The 21632-nt window shown below is 44.2% G+C and overlaps 1 protein-coding gene across 7 annotated transcripts; it reads left to right on the plus strand.

Moving 5' to 3' along the window:
- The first annotated feature begins 513 nt into the window (after window positions 1–513).
- On the plus strand, window positions 514–18695 carry LOC131137429 (uncharacterized). 7 transcript variants are annotated; one of them, XM_058085394.1, is made up of 17 exons: window positions 514–751; window positions 829–936; window positions 1053–1145; window positions 1251–2007; window positions 2579–2606; window positions 3666–3757; window positions 3910–4077; window positions 4293–4388; window positions 7228–7410; window positions 7487–13338; window positions 13426–13529; window positions 13828–13903; window positions 15014–15123; window positions 15285–15423; window positions 17039–17207; window positions 17305–18118; window positions 18327–18695. In XM_058085394.1, exons 6-10 carry the CDS (start codon window positions 3695–3697, stop codon window positions 8126–8128), a joined length of 1152 nt encoding a protein of 383 aa, XP_057941377.1. In that variant the 5' UTR covers window positions 514–751; window positions 829–936; window positions 1053–1145; window positions 1251–2007; window positions 2579–2606; window positions 3666–3694; the 3' UTR covers window positions 8129–13338; window positions 13426–13529; window positions 13828–13903; window positions 15014–15123; window positions 15285–15423; window positions 17039–17207; window positions 17305–18118; window positions 18327–18695. The 7 variants fall into 7 exon arrangements, with proteins under 7 accessions (XP_057941377.1, XP_057941376.1, XP_057941379.1 ...); XM_058085393.1 differs by having other exon boundaries at window positions 17305–18695; XM_058085396.1 differs by having other exon boundaries at window positions 17320–18695.
- The last annotated feature ends 2937 nt before the right edge of the window (window positions 18696–21632 follow it).

The following is a 21632-nucleotide window of genomic DNA, read 5'->3' on the forward strand; positions in this document are numbered from 1 at the left end:
AGGCCTGGTTCTGACGTGTCTTTCTGAGGCAGGTGTGCTGACTCGGCAATGGGATCCTGGCGTGCTTTTATTTTGAAGACAGGACGTAACCGAAACACCGCACCAAATTAGTGTCTGGACTTCCATTTGGCAAACGCTGTATTCTCACTCGATGTGCTCGAAACACCCGCCCACCCAAGTTCTGTGATTGGCTGAAGACGCAATATTACTAAACCTTAGCCAATCCTCATTACTTATGTGGTTACCCCCCCCCCCCCCCCGTCACTGTAACACTCTCACTGCGCTGCAGATTAGTTATGAAGTCCTGATATATTTTCAGGCTGCTTCTGTGACGTAATAACGGCGTTATGCTGACAGTAAGAGTAATTAGCAGTTATTTCCATCCCTGCCTATAGTATGTTTATCGTATTTATTCATTGTAAAAGCGGTTACTATCGCGAGACCTTACGTCGTTCCCACGTGACGTACGAGGTATAAAAAAACGCGAGATTCGCATTAATTAGTTAGCTCGTTACTTCCGGGTTTGCTAGTGGCCATGGCGGGATCTTATTAAGCTTAATTATTTGGACCGCATGCCAGATTTTGGGAGATTCAGGCTTCCTCCTTGAAAATCCCTCACATTGAAAGACGAATTCTTGATCTTTTCAGTTTGTCAAAGGTAGATGAAGGCGTCCGCCTCCTCTGCAAGGTGCCCCACTCGACGGCCTGGAAAAAGAAGGCAGCTGGAGCTCGCAAGATCCCCGTGGCCTGGGTGAGTTCCTAAAGCGCAAGTCCCCTCGGAAGATGGAGCACTTCTGTTGTAAACGCTGTGGCTTTCCTAAAACAAAGGAGTACGGCTACAGTTGCTACAGGAATGAACATTCTTGCTCCAATTCTGAGGGGCGCTCGGTGGATGACTGGCTGGCAGAGAAAAGGAGCCAAGAAGGTCAAAGAAAGGTAAAAGAAGCACTTATTTCATGTGCTTCTTGAAATAAGCATTTTCATTTGTTCTGTATTGCTCCTGTGATTGACTTGTGCCCCCTCATCTCTTAATTAAAACTTGTCATCTACAGATGGAAGAAACGAAAAAAGGAAGCCACCTGAGACCTCTAAAACCCAGGTCGCTCACTCTCTAGTCACGATGGAGACACAACAGGAGCTGTAAGGTACAATAACAGTATGCTTGCTTGCCGAAAACCCAATATGACCGACCTCATCTTTTTCCATGTGTATTTTCCAACCCTGATGGCTTTTTTCTCCTTTTTTTATAGGTTTACAGGATCGATGCAAGTCATCAGACAACGTCACAGGACCGAGACGCCGATGGCCCATCTACATCCTCGAGAGTGCAAAGGCAGCGGCCAACCATCCAGAATGACGGCATATCGCCGTGCCAAAGCCATCAAGGCTGACAAACCGCTCATCAACAGCTCCAAAGACAGCCTGCAGTGCCCACCGGGTCACCCTTGCGAGGTGAGCGGGCATCCCAGGACTCGCAGCAGTGGCCACGCCCTTTATAAAGGCGGCCGTTGAAGGTTGAGGTTGAAGACTGGCTGCAGGAACAAATTGGTGTCAGCGGGCTGGATGTTCCCCGGACAACACAGTGGAGGGCCCACCAGAAAGGCGACATTCCGAAGAAGGCACGGAAAACGTACACGTGCCAGAAGTGCGGCCTTCCTACACAAAGTGTGTTTGGCCACAGCACTTTCACAACTTTCATAAAGTTAAATTTTTGCACCTTATATGACTGCAAATCTGTAGAACTTTGGCTGGCTGAATGCAGGGAGCAGGAGAGAAATCGGGCAGCAGTATCAGTGTGATACAAGACTGTATGGGATCATATGAGATAAGACTGTGACTCACGGACTAACCTGTGGAGGGCAGTAATACGCCTTGGAGCGTCGAAACTGCCAAGAAACAAAAGAAGAAGAAGACCGCGAGGCGGACTGGCAGAGAGCGGCGGGATCAAGGGACCAACTAACCGAAGGAGACAACATTAGTAGTCCGTGCTGCACTATTGGGTTAAATGTAAGTAATCGACATAAATCTCGTTTGAATGTTTGTTTCAGGCGGTTCAACGTGTTTTTAAACGTAAAAATGTAAATGTTAATGTAAAAATGGTAACGTTAGGTTAGCAGCAAGCTAACATGCAATGTTAGCTGTGTTGCACGGTGAATGTTATGTAGTTGTAAAAACTGGTGATGCCAAACATGCAGTGACTGCTCAAAATTAAAACTCTATCTGTGTTGAAGCTGTGTCAGTGTGTGGAAGCAGAAAGCTAACTCTAGCACCATGTGTTGTGTGAAGCTAAAAGTTATTCTCTGCAGCAGGAAGCTAACATTAGCACCACATGTTGTGTCTAACTAAAAGTGAAATTATCTGTTCATTTTTTTCCCAATATTTAATACTTTTTGTTGGCAAAATCAGGTTCAACTGTCAGGCTGTGTGTGTGTGTGTGTAAAATGTTGCAGATTGAATAGGTTAACAGTCTAACACATATAACATTGTTTTAAGCATTGTTGGTGTGTTTTGTTGTACTTTGATAGAGGTTTAAACTTCATAACTGGTGCCCTGTAAAATAATTTTTGTGTGTTTTCAGGTTGCTGCAACGAACATGACTTGGCACTGTAAGTTATGTTCAGCTTCTTCTTTTTTTTTTTTAACCACTAGAACAAATCTATTTAAACACTGTTGATTGCAGCACAGCCAGTTTTCAAAAATGAGCCCACTCCCATGCCTCCATGATGATTGCATGTGCACATTTCTGACATTTAGTGCACTGAGTACTCACCTGTCAAGATATCATACTCAAAAACAAAACAGCAGTGCAAGGGAAAATCAGGAACTTGTGACTTTTAAGTGTCCTTTATGCACATCTGAGCAACCATTTTCAGAGTCTGTACTCCTCAGTCACACAAGATCACACTTAAAAAAGCATGAGACAGTGGTATGCCCGTACAGAGGTTGTGACTATAGCACAAATGTATATTCATTTAACTCCCATAAAAGTAGAGTGCACCAAGGGAGTCTTGCATCAGACTTTTCTAGTGACATTGTCTTTGAGCATACTCAGAAATCCACATGCTACCAGCTCTAATGTCACTACTGATTCGGATGAAGAGCGTCCAGTTCAGAGCACACAAATGCAGGATGATGAGCCGTGTGGTACTTTGAAACTGAAAAATCAGCTCAAACTTAATGCGGCTTCTTTATTTCTAAACATGCAGGCTATCCTTCATGTGTCGAACACAGCTACACAAGAAATAGTTGACAACTTGAATCAGCGCTTCTCTTTATCTCAGCCCTTGATCAAGGATGCCATTAATGATATATTGCATAGACATGGTCACAATATTACAGATTCCACACTCAATGACATTGTCAGTGCCTTCATGGACTCTAATGTTGTATTTAGTGCTACTTGCAAAGGTGCAGAGTTGTCCTCTTACAAGCGAAGAAAGACATTTATAGAGCACAACTATCCATTGGTAATGCCAGTAGAGTACCATTTAGAAGCACCTGGTCATACCATCATGTATGTACCAATCATTCAATTGCTTCAGGAGCTGTTTAAAAACACAGATATTCTGAGCAAGATCAGAGAACCAAACGCTGAGCCTGGTTGTTATGTGTCATATCGTGATGGTTCTCATTTCCAGGAGAATGAAATTGCTCTCATTTATTAGCAAGATGATGCAGACGACAGACTATTGTGATGTCCAGCCCACCAATCAAAAAGCTCATGGAGCTCTGGCCTGCTCTTTGTATGCTGTCCGAGGTAATGTTGATCAACTCATTCATCTGTTTGCATCTGTATCAGACAGTACTGTATATCACATTGTGTGCAGTGCTATCCATGCATTCATCCTAGATTAAATAATCTCTTTCCTCTTTCTCTCTGATTTCTGTACTGTCCTATCCACAATGCAGGTGTATGCAGAATTTCAACACATTACTAACCAGAACCTTCCCAATACTTTCTATGCCGAGCTTGATCGTCACACTCCTTGTTTAATGGCGTTATTTCGGCAGAAAGCTTCCAGAACGGGCAAAACTGCAGACGTGTTGGCCAACATTTTGAAAGTCCATGATACACAGGTGATTATACATTTCACAGGTGAAGTCTTTGTGTAATGTTGAGAATTTAAAGCTTTCAATAAGTGTTTGAATTTCACAAATGCACCAGATAAGTCAGCACATTATGAGTGGAATTATGTGCAGATATTATTGTGGCAGCTAATATCATGCGTTGACTGGCATTGGGTTTGATTAGTAAACTTGTCACAGTATTTACACTATTTTAATCTTCTTAGGAGTCACAGGATGTCCACACAAGGCGGGTCACTATTCTCCATGTCCTTCCTGTTTATCTGCGTGAGGAAGTGTCTGGATTTTTCAGAACATGTGTGGTAAGTCCCAGTTAAGAAATATCAAGTCTATTGTGCTGTAAATTAACCTATTCATAATTTCATTTCATTTACTTATGTATAAGGAAAACGCACATTAATATTTCTGTAAATGGGCCAGTGTTCAACTGCAAACATTTGGCAAGGTGTTTAAACCTTAACCATCTTTCAAAATCTTTGAGACCCGTAAGGACTATTTTGTCCACTCAAAACAACTGCTATGAAAATGTAAGAAATATTTTTTCAGATTTTTTTTCACAGCTTTTTCAGTCAACCTCTGTTCTTTATAATATCGTTTGATTTTCATTTTATTTTTATTAAGCCAAGTTCACTACCACCCAGCCAAAATCTGTCATCCAATCTCTGACCTCCCCAGGCTTGCTGATGCCTTTCTGGTAATGTTTGGCCTGATTTATGCTCATCTCTCCTATCCGAAGGGACTGACCAACACATTTGAGTTCACACAGAAAATCCTGCTTGGTCTGGATAACTCTAAATCGTCACCAAAGCTACAGACTCTCAAAAATGACCTTATGTTACATGTGTAACTCTACACCTGAATAGGAGTTTTGGGTTCTGAGGGCTCACCGTGTTAGTCCTGTTAGAAGAATATGTCATGGTCCATGGTGACTATTCAACTGTTGATCTTCAAGTTGCTGCTCTACAGTTTTCAACTGGTGTTTAGCATAATGGCACAAAGTTGTTGATGTAATTTACATTTTATCGTTGTTTAACCCATATTCTAAGTGTTTACATTGACATTTTGTCTGTTACTGACTTTGAATGGGGCTGCACGGCAGTCGAGTGGTTAGCGCGCAGACCTCACGGCTAGGAGACCAGGGTTCAGTTCCACCTTCGGCCATCTCTGTGTGGAGTTTGCATGTTCTCCCCCTTTTCTCTGGGTACTTCGTTTTCCTCCCACATTCCAAAAACATGCTAGCTTCATTGGCAACTCCAAATTGTCCACAGGTATGAATGTGGGTGGGAATGGTTGTTTGTCTGTGCCCTGGGATTGGCCACCAGTCCAGGGTTGACCCCGCCTCTCGCCCCAAGTTAGCTGGGATAGGCGGGTAAAGAAAATAGATGAATAGATGAATTCAATTGAAATGTGTTTTGTTTTGCTATTTGCTAGCAAGTTAGCATGCAATGTAATAAAGTGAAATCTAGGTTCTGGCAACAGTAACTTCCACATTTTCATCTCCAAAACGGATGAAAATGACTAGGATTAGATTTCAATTCATTTAATTCAAGAGCTATTATATTACATCATCACATACGGGCAATATTAAATTTGCAGATGCCCTTCCCGAAAACGGATCACTCAAGGAGGCGCCCACAAGTCATTACCAGACTCAAGCTGTGTTCCTGAGTCTGTCTTTGTTGCCTTTTGCTGCAACACCATCTTCTGCACTCAAGAAGAACCATTTATTATTATTTACTTTTTATTAATGCAGATAAAAGCCAGAGAGCGAGGCAACAAAGGGCACTGCACGTGGTCGAGAGGGCCGAGAGCGGAGGACATGCACCAGGCTGACAAGGAACATTGAGGTTGCTTGACGGACAATCTGGCGGTTTGCAGGTGGAAGCAAGGGAGCTTATGTAATTCCAAGCTAATTGGGTTCAGGTGTGCACTGAAGGGTACACTGAAAGAGAAGAGCGACAACAGATCATGACATCTTGGTTCAAATGTGCTTGTATACCAATGCAATTTCCAGAAAAAAATGTTGTTTAGTACATTGAAAACAAGCTACCTGTATTTTATCATAAGCTTGTCTTGGATGGGGAAAAGTTGTTTCAAGTCAGCATGTAGCATTTTGGCAACATTTGACATCTTAAAAGGTTGTGCCCTGACATTTGTTTTCCTTTGTTCCAGTGAAACACAGAAGAGTTTTCTCAACTGAACGATTTGTTCCAAAAACACCATCTAGTGGCCAAATAGATGAACCTTACCCTATGTTTCAAAAAGACTATCTGGCAACACCATCTAGTGGCCAAATACATGAACCATTATACAGACAGGCCTGATCCAAGTATTGACAATTATAGCTGGAATTGACCTTTTGTGAGTTGAACTGTATGCAAAAGCCAGTGGGGGGGTTCATGATCTGTGTTGTTGCTGCCCACTGCCTCTTCTCTTCCAGTCCACCCTGATTGGCAGCAGGGGGCCTCCTCCTGAGGCCTTGCTCTGAGCCATACTCACCGCCAGATTGTCCCTCAAGTCACAGCCTGCTGCTCGTCCTCTGCTTGCTCGGCCTCGTGCATGTACTTTGTGACTCCTTTCTTTGTGGCTTTTTAACCCTTGCCTTGTGAGTACTAGCCCGTCAGTGTATGCCACGGAGTGCCACCTGCCTTGCTTTGCCCGCTGACCTTTTGTCAGCTGTGTTCTTTGTGCTTGAGCCTCGAGCCTCGTCTTTGCCTGTAAGCCTTTTTGCTACAGTGATTTTGCCTTTTCTATTTAGTCTAGGACAGTATATACTTAGTAGTGTTTTTCTTACTTTAACCTGTTGCTTTGTACTTTTCCCTGTGCGGGCACCTTCTGTTAAATCAAATGTTTTTCTTCCACTTCCTGCCTCCGCATCTTGGGTTCCGGACCAGCTCATCAGTTCCTTACAGAAATAGGCTATCAGCTGATCCAAGGTTTAAGACATCAAAATTCTCCTAACCAGAAGAAAAAATGTCTCGGGACTCAGTAAAGAGTAGCTCCATTGTTCTTGTGAATCACTTCAAAAATGGATTTGGGGATGCTGGATGCGAGTGTTTCCAGGAGCTATTGCTCCAAGTGGTGAAGATGGCTTCACCAAGGGCATCCACTAACTAACCCTATCCCTAACATTATTTACAGATCAAAGGGACGGCTATGGGGAAGAGATTCTCACCGTCCTACGCTAATATTTTCATGGCCAAGTGGGAGGACGAGGTCTTCGTTAAATGCCCCAGAAAAACACTCAAATATCTAAGACATCGGAACGATATTTGGGGAATTTGGACGGACGCGCAGGAAGAATTTAGGGAATTCTTGGAACAGGTAACATCTCTATATTTGATCTACTCAACCACTGACGTTTTCTTTTATAATCATTTCTGCTCAATCTTTGCAACAGGAACCATTTCAAAACCTGCTCTTATCAACCTTGCTGCATAGAAACATTTTAAAAATGACTGACCTGGTGGAAGTGGGGCAGTCCAATACAGTGACATTTGTGGAGTTCTATGAGAGTCACGCCGACAGAAAAGACTTCCTTAAAGATTCAGAAGTGAGACTACCTGCGTTTTCCTCCAAGGGTATGTCAAGGGCTTCAATCCAGGAAAACAGCCTGGCAAATCCTGCCAAGTTCAACTTACTGCAACAAGACCAACCGTTTGTGCTGCGCCTTCTCAGCAAGGCCATTAAAGCTGCTGACATCAGTGATTACTCCACACTGTCCAAGTTTGGACAAAAGAGCAACGAGGCCCAGGACTTGGCAGCATTGCTGAACATGGACCACATTGTCTCCATAATTGGGGACAGGGGGGCCCTCTACACTGCCCTAAGTGTAGGCGAGACAGCAAATTTCCACACCAATCTACATGGACAGGCACCGGATGTAAGTGGACAATTGCTCAATATGCTGTTCAAGGGTGAGGAGGACCGTGGGGCACTGAACTTTCTTCAGCTCGACACCGACTCACCCCACACACATCAGATTGTCATACAAACATCCAGTGAGCGGGGTTATTATAACTTGTGGCCTTCTCCACCATGAAATCAACAAGGCCATGCATGCCACGGCTCTGGAATACATCAACCATATGGTGGACCTGCAACTTCAATTCTTAAAACCCCTGCACTGCCTTCTGGAACAAGTGAGGTTGTTCTCTAATTAGGACTGCCCAGCTGTGCTCGACCCACAGGAGTTTCTTAGTTGCCAGTGCCTCAAGGACCTCCTGGAAAAAGGAGCCCATGCTCGTTCCTTTTGTTGCCACAGCAGACGGCATGACTCTTCAGCTTCATTTCCGCTGCTTACTCGTGTGCCATTGGAGTTGATGGACTCCCATCTCTGCAGTTTAAGAAGGAGAATAGGAGTGGTGATGCCCGAAAGGACCGCCGCCCCACGGCCCTGTGGTTGCTGCCTCCATTGCCCCAGCTTGGTTTTCCTCCAGTCTCTATACTTCAGGTCGGCACTCCCCACAAGCCAGCGGGGGTACTCAACCATAAGCAGAATCTGGAGTTACCCTTGCTAAGCACCCCGTTTCCCTTCCACATACACATTAAATGCCAAGCGGTTGTTCCTCTGGATACTTCCTCGTTTGCCAATGGAAGACACCGTTTCTTTGTAGGTCGATAAGGACATGGTAGACAATTCGGTTGGACTAGGTAGGTTGATAGGACACAGTTGGTAGGGAGAAATCAAGAGGGGAGCCAAGCCACACGACCGGCAACGAGCCGCCACACCAAACCAGGAGAAGGACCAGCAAGCCCGTCCACGATCCCACACGGCGCACACAGGTGCGCCCGCCTTGCCGTCACACCAGAAATCAACTCAGCCAAGGCCAAGGAAGGAGACGTTCCGGGGTCTTCACGGAAAGGGGATCCCATTGCATAGGCTTGACTATTCTCCAGAGGGTGGCAGGCCTCTGACCGCTTTCCTGAACATCCTGTACAAGTCGACAGTCATCAGCAAGGCCCTCCTTGCAAACAGTCTTGCCAAGCGTCTGACTTCCACTCTCGAGGAGCAGATTTTGCTCAAAACTCGATCGTTTCTTGCCAGCCACTTACCTCGAGCGCCCATGGGAAACCCAAAGACTTTAACGTCTGTCACTTCAGTGATTTGAGATTTGATGCCTCCTTTGAGACAAGTGTACTTTCTCTCTTTCTCAACTCCTTTATTGCACATCTGCCTCGTGCTGATTTCATATGCAATCGCCACGTCCACCATCAGGGCCGCAGATCCCTTAATGAAAACAAGATCGGGTGCAAGGAGTACTCCGGACTCCAGCTGGAATCTCTGTTCCTGGGTGACCCTCCAACCATTGGCCTTCCCAGTTGCAGCCAGCAGGCCACAGATCTTATTTTGGTTCTGCATCCTTTTTTCTTTAAATTTCAGGCAAAGGCTGATAACATGAATGACAGTTTCCGTGGGATAGCAGCAGAGTCGGCAACCACGGTTCTCTCGGGCCCTCCCTCTGGAGCTGGAAACGAGGGTTTGGACGTTGCCAGTTCGGAGTTTCAGACTAAGTATATAGTCTGACTGGAAGAAGTGTACTCTTGTTGGGTCTCTCAGCCACTCGTTACTTATGGGGTCGTTGATGAAAGTACTGTGGCCCACTCCTTGTGAAAACAACCCGCACCACTTCCATGCTTCTGAAGTGCTCCTGGCGCTACTCGTGATCTTGCTCATGTCGAGACCCGACCCCCCTTTGTCGCCCACATGCATGGTACCACTGGCCCTTTCCCAGAGCTTGATCACCTTGGCCTCTGGGATCATGGCCCTCGCAACCTCCCTGAAGCACTCTTCCTCCGACTGGAGGAGATACGCCAGGTTTCGACATTGGAGAGCCGGTTCAAGCGAGGACAGCTTGGGGACGCCGAGCCCGCCGTCCCTATTCCTACAATAGAGCAAACCGTCTGCCGTATCAGACGGGAGGTGCAACCAGTTCTTGACCCATCTCTTCACCTCACGATCACATTCGAGCAACGCCACGTTTGTTGCCATGGCGTGGACAGCGGGATATATTAGTTTCGGGATGGCATAAAAGACAAGGATGTGAAGGCGCTGCAAGGGTTTTAGTTTCGCCTCATTGATGTTCTTGGCCATGATGTTTATTGAAGCCTTGATGTCAGGGGGGCTTGCACCCCGAAGGGGGCTGATGGTAATCCCCAGGTATTTGATATGGTCCTGTGTGCCTTCCTCCTATCCGCCATGGGTCGTTGCCACACTCCAGTCTACCATCATGCCCCGGCTTCAGCCAGAACCCACAGCACTTGTCAACATTGACCCCAAGTCCCGTCATCTCCAGGAAAGTCTCAAGTATAATGAGGTTGCGCCAACCCAGGACCCACTGAGCAACACAAGGTCGTCAGCGAAAGCCAGGGAGGTCATGGACGCAGACCCCACGTGTATTCCCTCCCCCTGCGTCTCCAACATGTCCAACAGTGGATCGAGCGCAACATTGAAGAGCAGAGGGGAGAGTGGGTCCCCCTGCTTGACACCACTCTCAATCCTTATCCGGTTGGTCCAGCCAGCTTTCGTCTCCACTGACGACGTGCACCCCTTGTACAGATCTTGGATGAGCTCCAGCAGGAAAACATCAACACCCCTGCGGTGGAGGGCCTCGATGATGAGTTCATGGGCCACCGTGTCAAAGGCCTCAGCAAGGTCGATGAACACTACCGCAAAAGCCTTTCTTCTAGCCGCAGAACGGCGAATAATGCCACTCAAAAGCAACAGGTTCTCAGAACAGCCACGGGCTTGAATGAATCCTCTCTGCCTGGGATTGAGTGAGCAGACCTCTCGGACCCTGTTGTGTAATGCCGCCGAGAAAAGTCGTAGGAGCACCGACCCGATGGTGATGGGCCGCCAGTTCTTGATTTGCTCCAAAGCTTCGGGATCACAAGACTTGGGGATCAGGGTGGTTCTGCTACGTTTCATGCATCGGGGCACCCGCCCCAATAGCAGCATGATGTTAAATAGGGAAGATAGTTTCTCACCCGTCTTGTCCCACAATTTGATGTTGTTCACTGTGACCCCGTCGCAACCAGGCACACTCCCAGGCTTGATCTTTTTAAGAAGAGCACAGACCTCACCTGCCGAGATTGGAATAGATAACGGGGAGTTGTCCATGTTGGGGAGAACACCGAATCTCCCCAACCCCTTGAAATTTACAGAGGCTTCCCACACTCCTCTGTAATGCTCCTCCACTATTCTAGTGGGGATCGGACATGATGTTTTTTCTGTGCCTTCGAGGATTCTCTTGGCTAGTGCTCTTCAGTCGCGGACATACTCCGTCTGCGTTCTCGAATACTCAGCCCTCCGGCTGGCCCACTTCGGAGCTCGGGTGCGTCTGGTCATAAGAGTCTGTTTGGTCTTACTTCTATGCCCGCCCATCTGCCGAATGGCAGTCTTGATCAGCCCCGACCTTGTTGATAACTTGTCCAGATCTCCGTGTAAACTGGAAAAAGTACTCAACACATTCTTTTGGAGGAGAGCTTGTACGTTGTTCACAGGAGTGCCTGTAACAAATTCCTCCTTAAGCCATTCTTTTAATCGTTCATCTCCATCATTGTCGGGGCACGAACTCTTCCTGCGCTCAGCTTTAATCTTGTTCACAATCTGGGCTTTTGTAAACCTTGGCATCGCTCTTCCGACCGACTCGACCAGATCGGCTGGCCTGGACCATAACACCTCTCTTAGTTTCATGGTCTCCTCCTCGGACCATCTTGCTCTGACCCCCATGCCTTGTTCTGGGCCCTTCTGAGAAGCGAAGAAGATGCTGCGGTGCATGCTCCTCATGTGAAGGGACAGCCCAGCTGATGTTCCGAAACTTCGGGAACAGTGAGAACAGGCATGGTTGTCCTGTTTCGGTTTAAGTTGTCTGCGGCTCCCGCACTTGGGGGTGTGACAGGCAGCCGCGTGTACGGTAAAGAAGCACCCCGCGCATTTTCTACAGAAAATCTGGAGCCTTCTTGGTCTGTGCTTCTTCTGGAGGTGAAGCATAGCTCCCCTAGCTGTATCTAGCAACTCCTCGCAGAATCTGCACCTCTCTTTGTGCCAAGGAACCCTAATGCCCACGATCCTTAGCTATCATTCCGACCGGGTTTGATGGAAACACCACCCGCCCTAGATGTGACAGGGCGACCATTGAAACCTTGTATTTAGGGAAGAGCACCCTTCTATCCAGATTTCTTGATACCCTCCGCTGTGGGGTACCAGGTGGTTGTTCCTCATTCTGTTCCGGTGGTCGAATAAGGGCCCACACGTGTCTGAATCGGCGGGGGTTCCTCGGCTGAGGACTAGTAGCCCCTAGTATTCTCAGGCGACGGGCCCGGGGACTATGGCACGCTCCTGGTGAGTGATTGAGAAGCTCTTGCGGGTTGGCAGACCGGCGGGTATTGCACCCTGACCCGGCAGCCGAGGGTGGAGTGGTTACCGCCCTCATAGGGTGAACAAGCTGAAGACTACCAAACCAGCCTCAACAATTACCGCCCTGTTGCCCTCACCCCAGTAATCATGAAGTGTTTTGAGAGACTGGTACTCCGACACATCAAGGACTACCTATCCCACCACCACACTTGACCCCCACCAGTTCGCCTACCGGACAAACAGATCTACAGAGGGCGCCATCACAACAACTCTGCATGCTGTGTTGAGTCACCTGGAACAGCAGCAGGCCTATGCCAGAATGCTCTTTGTTGACTACAGTTCAGCCTTCAATACCATCATCCCGGACATTCTAAATGCAAAATTGGACACATTCAGCCCTAGAAAGTGAGGCTCGGCCCCCACCTCTCCACCACACGCACTCTAAGCATTGGCTCACCACAGGGCTGTGTCCTGAGCCCCCTGCTGTACTGTCTCTACACCTACAACTGCAGTCCGGCCCACAGGAACAAAATATGATCGTCCAATTCGCGGACGACACCACAGTGGTTGGGCTGATCTCAAACGGAGATGAGACAGCCTCCACAGAGGAGGTTCAGAGACTCACAACCTGGTGCTCTAAAAATAGCCTGTCCCTGAAACTGCTTCTCTGCCTTTCTATGGGTGCTGTGCAGTGGGTGCAGTGGATTGTCCCTGATTGACAGGAGCCTGCTCAGCGCCTGTTGTTCTGCCACTGTTGTTAAGCTGTCCAGCTCTGTGCCCACCACAGTGCCCGCCTTCCTCACCAGTTTATCCAGACGTGAGGCATCTCTCTTCTTGATGCTGCCTGCTCAGCACACCACCGCCGAGAAGAGGGCTCTCGCCACCACGGTCTGGTAAAACATGTCCAGCATTTTTGTGCAGATGTTGACGGATGCCAGCCTTCTGAGGAAGTACAGTTGACTCTGTCCTTTCCTGCACAGAGCCTCTGTATCGGCAGACCAGTCCAGTTTGTCGTCCAGCTCTGGGAGGGGCCTGGTCCTTCTGAAGTCCGCCACTATCTTCCTGGTCTTGATGGAATTGAGGTGTAGGTGGTTGGAGTCGCACCACGCAACACTCAAACACTCTTCCTATTGTGTAAACAAATGGATAGCTTCAGGAAGCGATTGGTAACGTTAGCAAACATCAATTCCCTCCAACGTGGCAAGCGAACATGTTGGCTGGCTAGCAATGTAGAAACCAAACTAGGTTGTTGAAATTACAAGAGACATGCACGATGTGTGATAGATACATATATACATATACATGTTGAGAATACGTTTGGACTACTGAATCTTATATCATTTCATGGTTTGTTCTTATGGACCCTCTGTGTGATGTTTCAGTTGGCTGAAAAGCATCTATGGATGATTTTGGCAGTTCCAAATTGACTGAGTGGCAGCTAGTGGGGCTGATTGACAGGTAAGTCATCTTCATGCCTTCATTTTATAGATATTGTTTTACAGTAGCTACTGTGCCTGCTATATGCTCTATACATAGGAAATGGCGGTGGGTCAGTCACTGTAGCTTGTACCAATACCCACATTTTTAACAGAGTGATCCATCTTGTGATTCCAATATATATTGCTGTTAAATCAGCCTGCGAGTCCAAAAGTTTGCTCAGCCCTGCTCTAGACAATGATGACAAACCCTCTATGGTACACATTATGATCCCAGTTGGTAAAAAATGTTTGGGGCGTGTTTTTGTGTTTTAAAATAGACCAAGTAAACATAACATTCCCAAGAGCCATCACCACCCTGAACTCGGACATACAACGTACCCGGTCATTAGCATAATGCAAATGTGCAATATTTCCATCACTGCCTCTGTTACTACCTCAATCATATTTATTTATTTAACAACCCAATACAATACACTCATATGTGACTTTACTCATCTGTATACACCAGTCATTATTTGCACTATGACCCATTGATCATTGCACTAAAATCTGCTCCTGCAAATGCTCCTGTGCAATACTATGTGTATATTTTGGATATCTTGTATATATCTTGTTAAATTGTCTTTTTACTATACTTTTTATATACATTTTTAAAACTTGACTACTGCACTGAAAAGAGAAGCTCTCCAATCTCGTTGTACATCTTGTATCATGACAATAAAGGCCATTCCATTCCATTCCATAATTGAGACATTTTCTTAGTATTTTGTTGCAATACGACAACACTGTACGGTAGTGGACAGTTTTATTTCAAATTGTAATATTGTATTTATATTATTTAAAAGTCATGTTCTCAACAATCCCCAAGTAGCCTGAACAGTTAAGAATGCATCTCATTTGAAAATAAAAAAACATTTAAAAAGCAATTTTTCTTTTTTTTAATAAATTTTTTTACCAACAGTCAAATGTGTATCCGTCCTGAAAAAATGACTTGATGATTCTACGTAGTTGTGGGTTACATTATGACATGAGCTCCCAAGTTGTGAATAATGAGGAACACACAAGCTCTGCAGAGATTGTGGTCTATATGAATGGTCACTTTAGTCATATTTTGTGTTCTGTCTTTCAGAAGAGGCGATTGATCAAGAAAGCTTCAGTTATCTGGACCTTCACTCCATCACCACCTTCATTCCCAGAATAGGCGAGAGGCTGAAATTCATCAGGAAATATCATGAATTTGTAAGTCTTGCGGTATTTACAATTCCAAATAACCTAGGAAAGACACTACATAGCAGAGTAGTTCAGTACAATAACATTTGAACCATATAACTAACTCCATTACCAGGGAAAGAAAACATTGGCTCATATTACTGGTAATGACACCCATAATTGTCCTACAGATGCCAGGGGAGAAGTCGCCCTGACGCTGCTGCCCATCCTGCTCCCTCCGCCTGTGTTTAAAAAGGGCAGGAAATTGGAAATTGGTCCGGGCTAGTATTCAGGAGTCCAAGAGAGCCTTCATGGATGTTAAGCCTGGAAGTAATTTACCTTTCAACAGGAATTAAAATGGGAATGAATTGTGAAATGACTCCAGTTGTTCTTTTACACCAGGGGTCTCAAACTCAATTTACCTGGGGGCCACTGGAGCTAGTGTCTGGGCAAGGCTGGGCCGCATCAGGTTTGCCCTCCCAAAAAATGCATTTATTAAAAACAGAAAAATATACAAACTTTTTCAGTGCTCTGGTTCAGATTTTCTATAATAAAAGCTCTGATAAAACATTCCACTGTTCTCAAATATCTTCATTTTTATTTTTCTGCACAGAATACGATGAAAAATAAATAAACAAATCAAGAATAAAGAAAATCAATCAGTAATAAATAAATATAATAATAATAAAACGGCAAATAATAAAAACTTAAGAAACCACATAGTTGGTGGGTAGACAAATGATCTTTTTCAGATTAAAATGAACAAAGCATTATTAGAGCCCTGTAGACATGACAAAACACGACTATAGTCACATTTATACTCTTTTTATTTACAACATATTGCGCAACTGCAGGGTCTTGAGACACATGCTAACTCGCAAACTAGAGAGCTAGCGACCGAAATGGTAGCCTTTATTATTATTATTATTTCCTTTAAACTTAAATAGCCAAAAACTTACCACTTCCACACGGATAGGGAGGATAACTATTAACAGTTATTTAACCTTTAACATGAACATTAATCAAACGTAATAATTTTTTCTGGGTACATGATACCATACAGCGTCCATATCAAACTTGCGCGGGCCGCACTAACATTAAACTTTCATATCAAGGCGGGCGCCTCAAACTAGTGTCACATTTGGCCCGCGGGCCGCGTGTTTGAGACCCCTGTTTGCTATAGTTGTAAAGCAGGACTCTTTTTACGAGGAGCAACTTGAAAAGATTGTATTTCTTGCTGGTCATGCAGTACAGAAGTGGAACTTTTGGAGACTGTTGCCTGTAATCATTGGAGACTTGGTACAAGATCCACAGGAGGAAGTGTGGCATTTAACAATGCAACCGAAAGACATAGTTGACCTGATTGGTGCTCGGAAAATGTCAAAGCCTCAGGTGGCTTACCTGGATGTTCTGATGAAAGAATGTTTCCATTGCCGGAAAACAACATGCGACCAAAGCATCATTATTTAACACACTATCCTGGATTGATTGTGAAATTTGGCCCACTGATCAGATTATGGATTATGTGCTTCAAAATCAAACACGGTTCCTTTCAAAGATGTGCAAGGCATCTAAAAAATGTCCCACTTTCACAAAGGCATCAGTTGTTTCAGGCCTATCTTTCAGCTGGGTCACTGAATCCTGCAACCAGTGAACAAGTCTACCTACTACACACAACCAAAAGAGATAAACCCAGGGGATAGCATTGACATACTCAAGAATGAGCGGCCATTTTTGTTGACTGTGTTGAGGAGACATGCCTGGCCAAAGATGTTGAAAGGGAAACACCCTGCATTATTATTATTATTATTGTATGCGCGAAGTCAACTGAAACCTGTATTGTATTGTATATTGTATTGTATATTGTATTGTATTGTATTGTACCAGTGCTTTAGTCATGTGGCCTACTTTATTTTGTCCCCTTTTCTATTGTCTTTTTCCTCAGGGTCCTCCTGCTTTGCTGCAAGGACATTCATGTTGAGTGTTGATCAGACAATCGTCAACGACCACGTCATGTCCTTCACATCAGCTCTCTGCATGATGTTTGCCAGTTATGACTGTCTTAACGTACACTACCCAGTGGGGCTACATTCTACCCTGGAGTTCCTTCAAAGGTACACTTTATTATTGTCGCAAATTACATTGTTAGGAGTCAGTTGCTTCTAGTATTCATGGATTGGGTTTTTTCTCTCTCCATTTTTAAAAATGAAGATGTTTCTTCTGTAGAAATCCCGAAAGAGGCACAAAAGCTGAGTGGAAGAAAAAGACCAAATGACTTTCAATCAATCCCAGAGTCCTCACTCTGATTGCAGACCTTGCAGACCGTGACTGGACGTCGCCATAAGTCACTTGGATGCCCTTCTTCACTTCATGTTTTGGGCCGATGTGTTCAAGTGTATGCCGAATACACTGCAGTTACTTTGTACATTTTTGCCAGTTTTATAGGTTAATTCTTGGGCATACTGAGTATGCTTAGTTTTTGTCAACACATACAACACTTCAATTTCCTGTGTTCCGACTCAACGATTATTTTTAAGAGAAAAGTTTTGGGTGTATTTTGATAGTTTTTTTTAGGGAAGTCTGTCAAAATCTCACGTTTCCTTTGATGGCGCCACTGAATATGGTATACATACATACATTGTTCTATACTCACCGGGGTCGCGGGCATGCTCGGTACACCCTGGACTGGTCGCCAGCCAATCACAGGGCAAATATAGACAAACAACCATTAACACCATACTCATATTCATACCTATGGACAATTTGGAGTCGCCAATTGTAATGTGGGAGGAAACCGGAGTACCCGGAGAAAATTCACGCACGGGGAGAACATGCAAACTCCACACAGAGATGCCCAAGCAGGGAATTGAACCCTGGTCTTCCCCATCACCTAGTAATATGCGTTGCTAGATTTTCTACATATGTTGTTTGTCCTCCCAAAACTGAAACTTTGTTTTGCCCTATTAGGTTATGGATCTTGGTGCTCTCACTTGTTACTGCTGGAAGAGTAAGGGAGAGTAATGGAGTAAGTCATTCCACAAAACTATTATCCATTTTGTACTTTGATGAAAGGAGGTATCAACTGTATCCAGAGATGTCTGTTGTAGCTTAACACTAACATCCATGTTTTGTTTCTTTCTTTCGGCTTTTTCCCTGATTACGGGGTCGTCACAATGTGAATGAACTCATTTCTTATTGTGATTTTTATTCATGTAGTTTCCCCCCCTTCTCAGCTCCCTGATGCTGGTACACTGTCCTGGGATCCTGATTCTTTGTGGCCATTCCACTGAGGCTAAGTGATATACATTATCACAGCATTATTGGCTTGTAAGGAGAATACTAGTATTGCTATACACCAGGGGTCTCAAACTCAACACTGGAGCTCGGGTCTGGGTGAGACTGGGCCGCATCAGGTTTTCCAAAACAAAAAAACAAAAAAAACGCATTTATTAAAAAAAAAAACAATTTAAACTTTGCTTGGGTTCCAATTTTCTACAAGAAAAGCTCTGATAAAACATTCCACTGTTCTCAAATATCTTAATTTTTATTTTTCTACACAAAATAAGATGAAAAATAAATAAACAAATCAAGAATAACGAAAATCAATCAATCAGTAAAAAATAAATACATATAATAATAATAATAAAACGGCAAATAATAAAAACTTAAGAAACCACATATAGTTGGTGGGTAGACAAATTATTTTTTCAGATTAAAATGAAAAAAACATTATTAGAGCCCTGTAGACATGACAAAACACGACTATAGTCACATTTATACTCTTTTTATTTACAACATATTGCGCAACTGCAGGGTCTTGAGACACATGCTAACTCGCAAACTAGAGAGCTAGCAACCTAAACGGTAGCCTTCAGGTTATTTTCTTTAAACTTAAATAGCCAAAAACTTACCACTTCCACACGGACAGGGAGGATAACTATTAACAGTTATTTAACCTTTAACGTGAACATTAATCAAACGTAATATTTTTTTCTGGGTACATGATACCATACAGCATCCATATCAAACTTGCGCAGGCCACACTAACATTAAACTTTCATATCAAGGCTGGGGCCTCAAACTAGTGTCCTGCGGGCCACATTTGGCCCGCGGGCCGTGTGTTTGAGACCCCTGCTATACACTATTCACAAAAAGTTCTGGTTATAAAGGCAGTATAGCATTTGTTAGTGCACTTAATTTCTTCTTTCTTTCTTTCTTAATTTATTTCAGACATGCATACTATGTTACATTATTCTTTCTCACATATACACTTACAATATCTATTTATATATATATATATATATATATACATATGTATATATACATACACATATACATACACACATATATACATACATATACATACACACATATCTACATACATATATATATACATATATACACATACACATACATGCATACACACAACACCTCATTACTACACATGTCTGAAAAGGAGCAGGAAGAAGCAAAGCGTATTAAATCCTACCCCTTCTCCACGCCATAGCAGTTACCAATTCAATAAGTTTTTTGTTTTTTTTTCACACATATAATCACAGAATCTTACATAAGACAAACAACAAAAGAAGAGTGGGAACATCGGACACCCCAGCAAAACCCCAGAACATTGCTGAAGCACACCACCAACCCCGCCAGTCAACCCACCTGGCCCCGACCCCCCTAGCCCCTGAGTGCACCCACCGAGTGCCCAGCACCCCAGCAGTCCCCGCACACCCCGCTGCCCTCCAATAAGAAGCCATTTTGGCTGGACCCACAATTATGTGTGATCCCTGGGCGGGCCTACATTTGGATGGATTGTTTGTTCTGTTATCCAACAGACCTCTTCCTCGTGCCACAGACATGTTACCAACATGTGGTCAATGTGACACCCGATGTCCAACCATCATTTACCTCATTATTGTGAGGCCACACGGAATGCTCCCATAAGAAGCACCCACCAAGCCCGGGCGCCCCAAGCGCCATCTGCGGCCATTGAGGCCCAGCCAGAGAGCAGCAAGCCACGCAAGTGTGCTGAAGCACCCGAGACCCAGACTCACACCCCAGTAGCCAGGGAAGGCCAGACAAGGCAGGGTCCACTTTACGAGGCCACAGCACACTCCCGCCCTTCCCAGAGCTTCACCTAGATGCCCGACATCACCCCCCCCCCCCCTCATGTTGTCTGCCTATAAATGATGTTACCATGATGTAAACATAACAACTGGAATGGTTGCAACTTGGCTCACAGCAACTGTTATGTAGTCTTTACAATACCGTATACAACTTGCTTTCTGGTACCCACGATTCCCTTTCATATTTACTCATAAGATTGTTTATAAATAGTTGTTTAAATCTATTTAGCGTATCACAAGTTTTCATCTTTAAATCTAAATAATTCCATATATATACTCCTTTGATTGACATACATCTCTGCTTTACATTTGTTCGTACTTTCCCTTTTGCATACACACTCATTCCTTGTAGATCATATTGACTAGTACGAATCTGAAACATCCCCTGGACAACATTTGGGAGCATGTTTTTATTTACCTTAAACATCATTTGCGCTGTTTTGAAATCAATTAGGTCATAAAATTTTACAATTTGCGAATGTAAAAAGAATTTACTTGTTGGTGCTTGGTAAGCAGCTTGATTGATTATCCTTATTACTCTCTTTTGCATCATGTAAATTGGTTGTGCGATGGTTTTGTAGGTGTGTCCCCAGATTTCAATGCCATAAACAATATATGGCTCTATAAAAGTTCGATATAGTAATTGTAGAGAATGTTTATTGAGGATATACTGTCACGGTACGGCATGTCTGTGTTGCGGTGCGACCCCAGGATGCAGAGAGCAGGACCAATAGCAGGTAAATAATATTTATTTTAGCTATAATAGCGGCAGCAGAAAAAGGCAACTCAGGTAGCAGTAGGACAAACTAACAATGATCCAACACAGGGAGACGCACACACCTGAACTAAATAGACCAATACAAATTAGGGACAGGTGTGGGTGATTGGGACAACGAAGGAAGACAGGGCACAGACAGGAAGTTCAATACAAAATAAGAGTGTTCAAAAGGGAAACCAAAGCCCAGACAGGGAACATAGACAAACTGTCACGCACGAACCCACACAGGGCGTGACATATACTTTAGTTTATGTAGTATTGCGATTACTTTTGATATTTTGTTTTTTATATGATTTATATGTGATTTCCAGCTTAGTTTGTCATCTACAATAATTCCTAAAAATTTGCTTTCCTTTACTCGTTCAATTTCAGTATTCTCTATTTTAATTTGAGTTTGTTTTATTTTTTTATGGTTTCCAAATATAATAGATTTGGTTTTATGTAGGTTTAATGATAATTTCACCTTTAACGAGCCATCTTTTTATGGTTCCAAGCTCCCTCTGCACTGTAACCAGGAGATGTTTCAGATCCCCACCAGTACATAATACATTTGTGTCATCGGCAAACAAAACAAAATGTAACAGCTTAGACACTTTACAGATGTCATTCATATATATCATAAATAATTTAGG

The sequence above is a fragment of the Doryrhamphus excisus genome, chromosome 10 (assembly GCF_030265055.1).
Source record: "Doryrhamphus excisus isolate RoL2022-K1 chromosome 10, RoL_Dexc_1.0, whole genome shotgun sequence".
NCBI lineage: Eukaryota > Metazoa > Chordata > Actinopteri > Syngnathiformes > Syngnathidae > Doryrhamphus > Doryrhamphus excisus.

Bases quoted from the DNA above. Each gene is read 5' to 3' on its own strand.
- LOC131137429 (XM_058085393.1), top strand. From the start codon at position 3,695: ATGTCCAGCCCACCAATCAAAAAGCTCATGGAGCTCTGGCCTGCTCTT. The intron at 4,389-7,227 runs GTAAGTCCCAGT...CATTATTTACAG, and splicing joins GATTTTTCAGAACATGTGTG to ATCAAAGGGACGGCTATGGG. The intron at 7,411-7,486 runs GTAACATCTCTA...TCTTTGCAACAG, and splicing joins TTAGGGAATTCTTGGAACAG to GAACCATTTCAAAACCTGCT.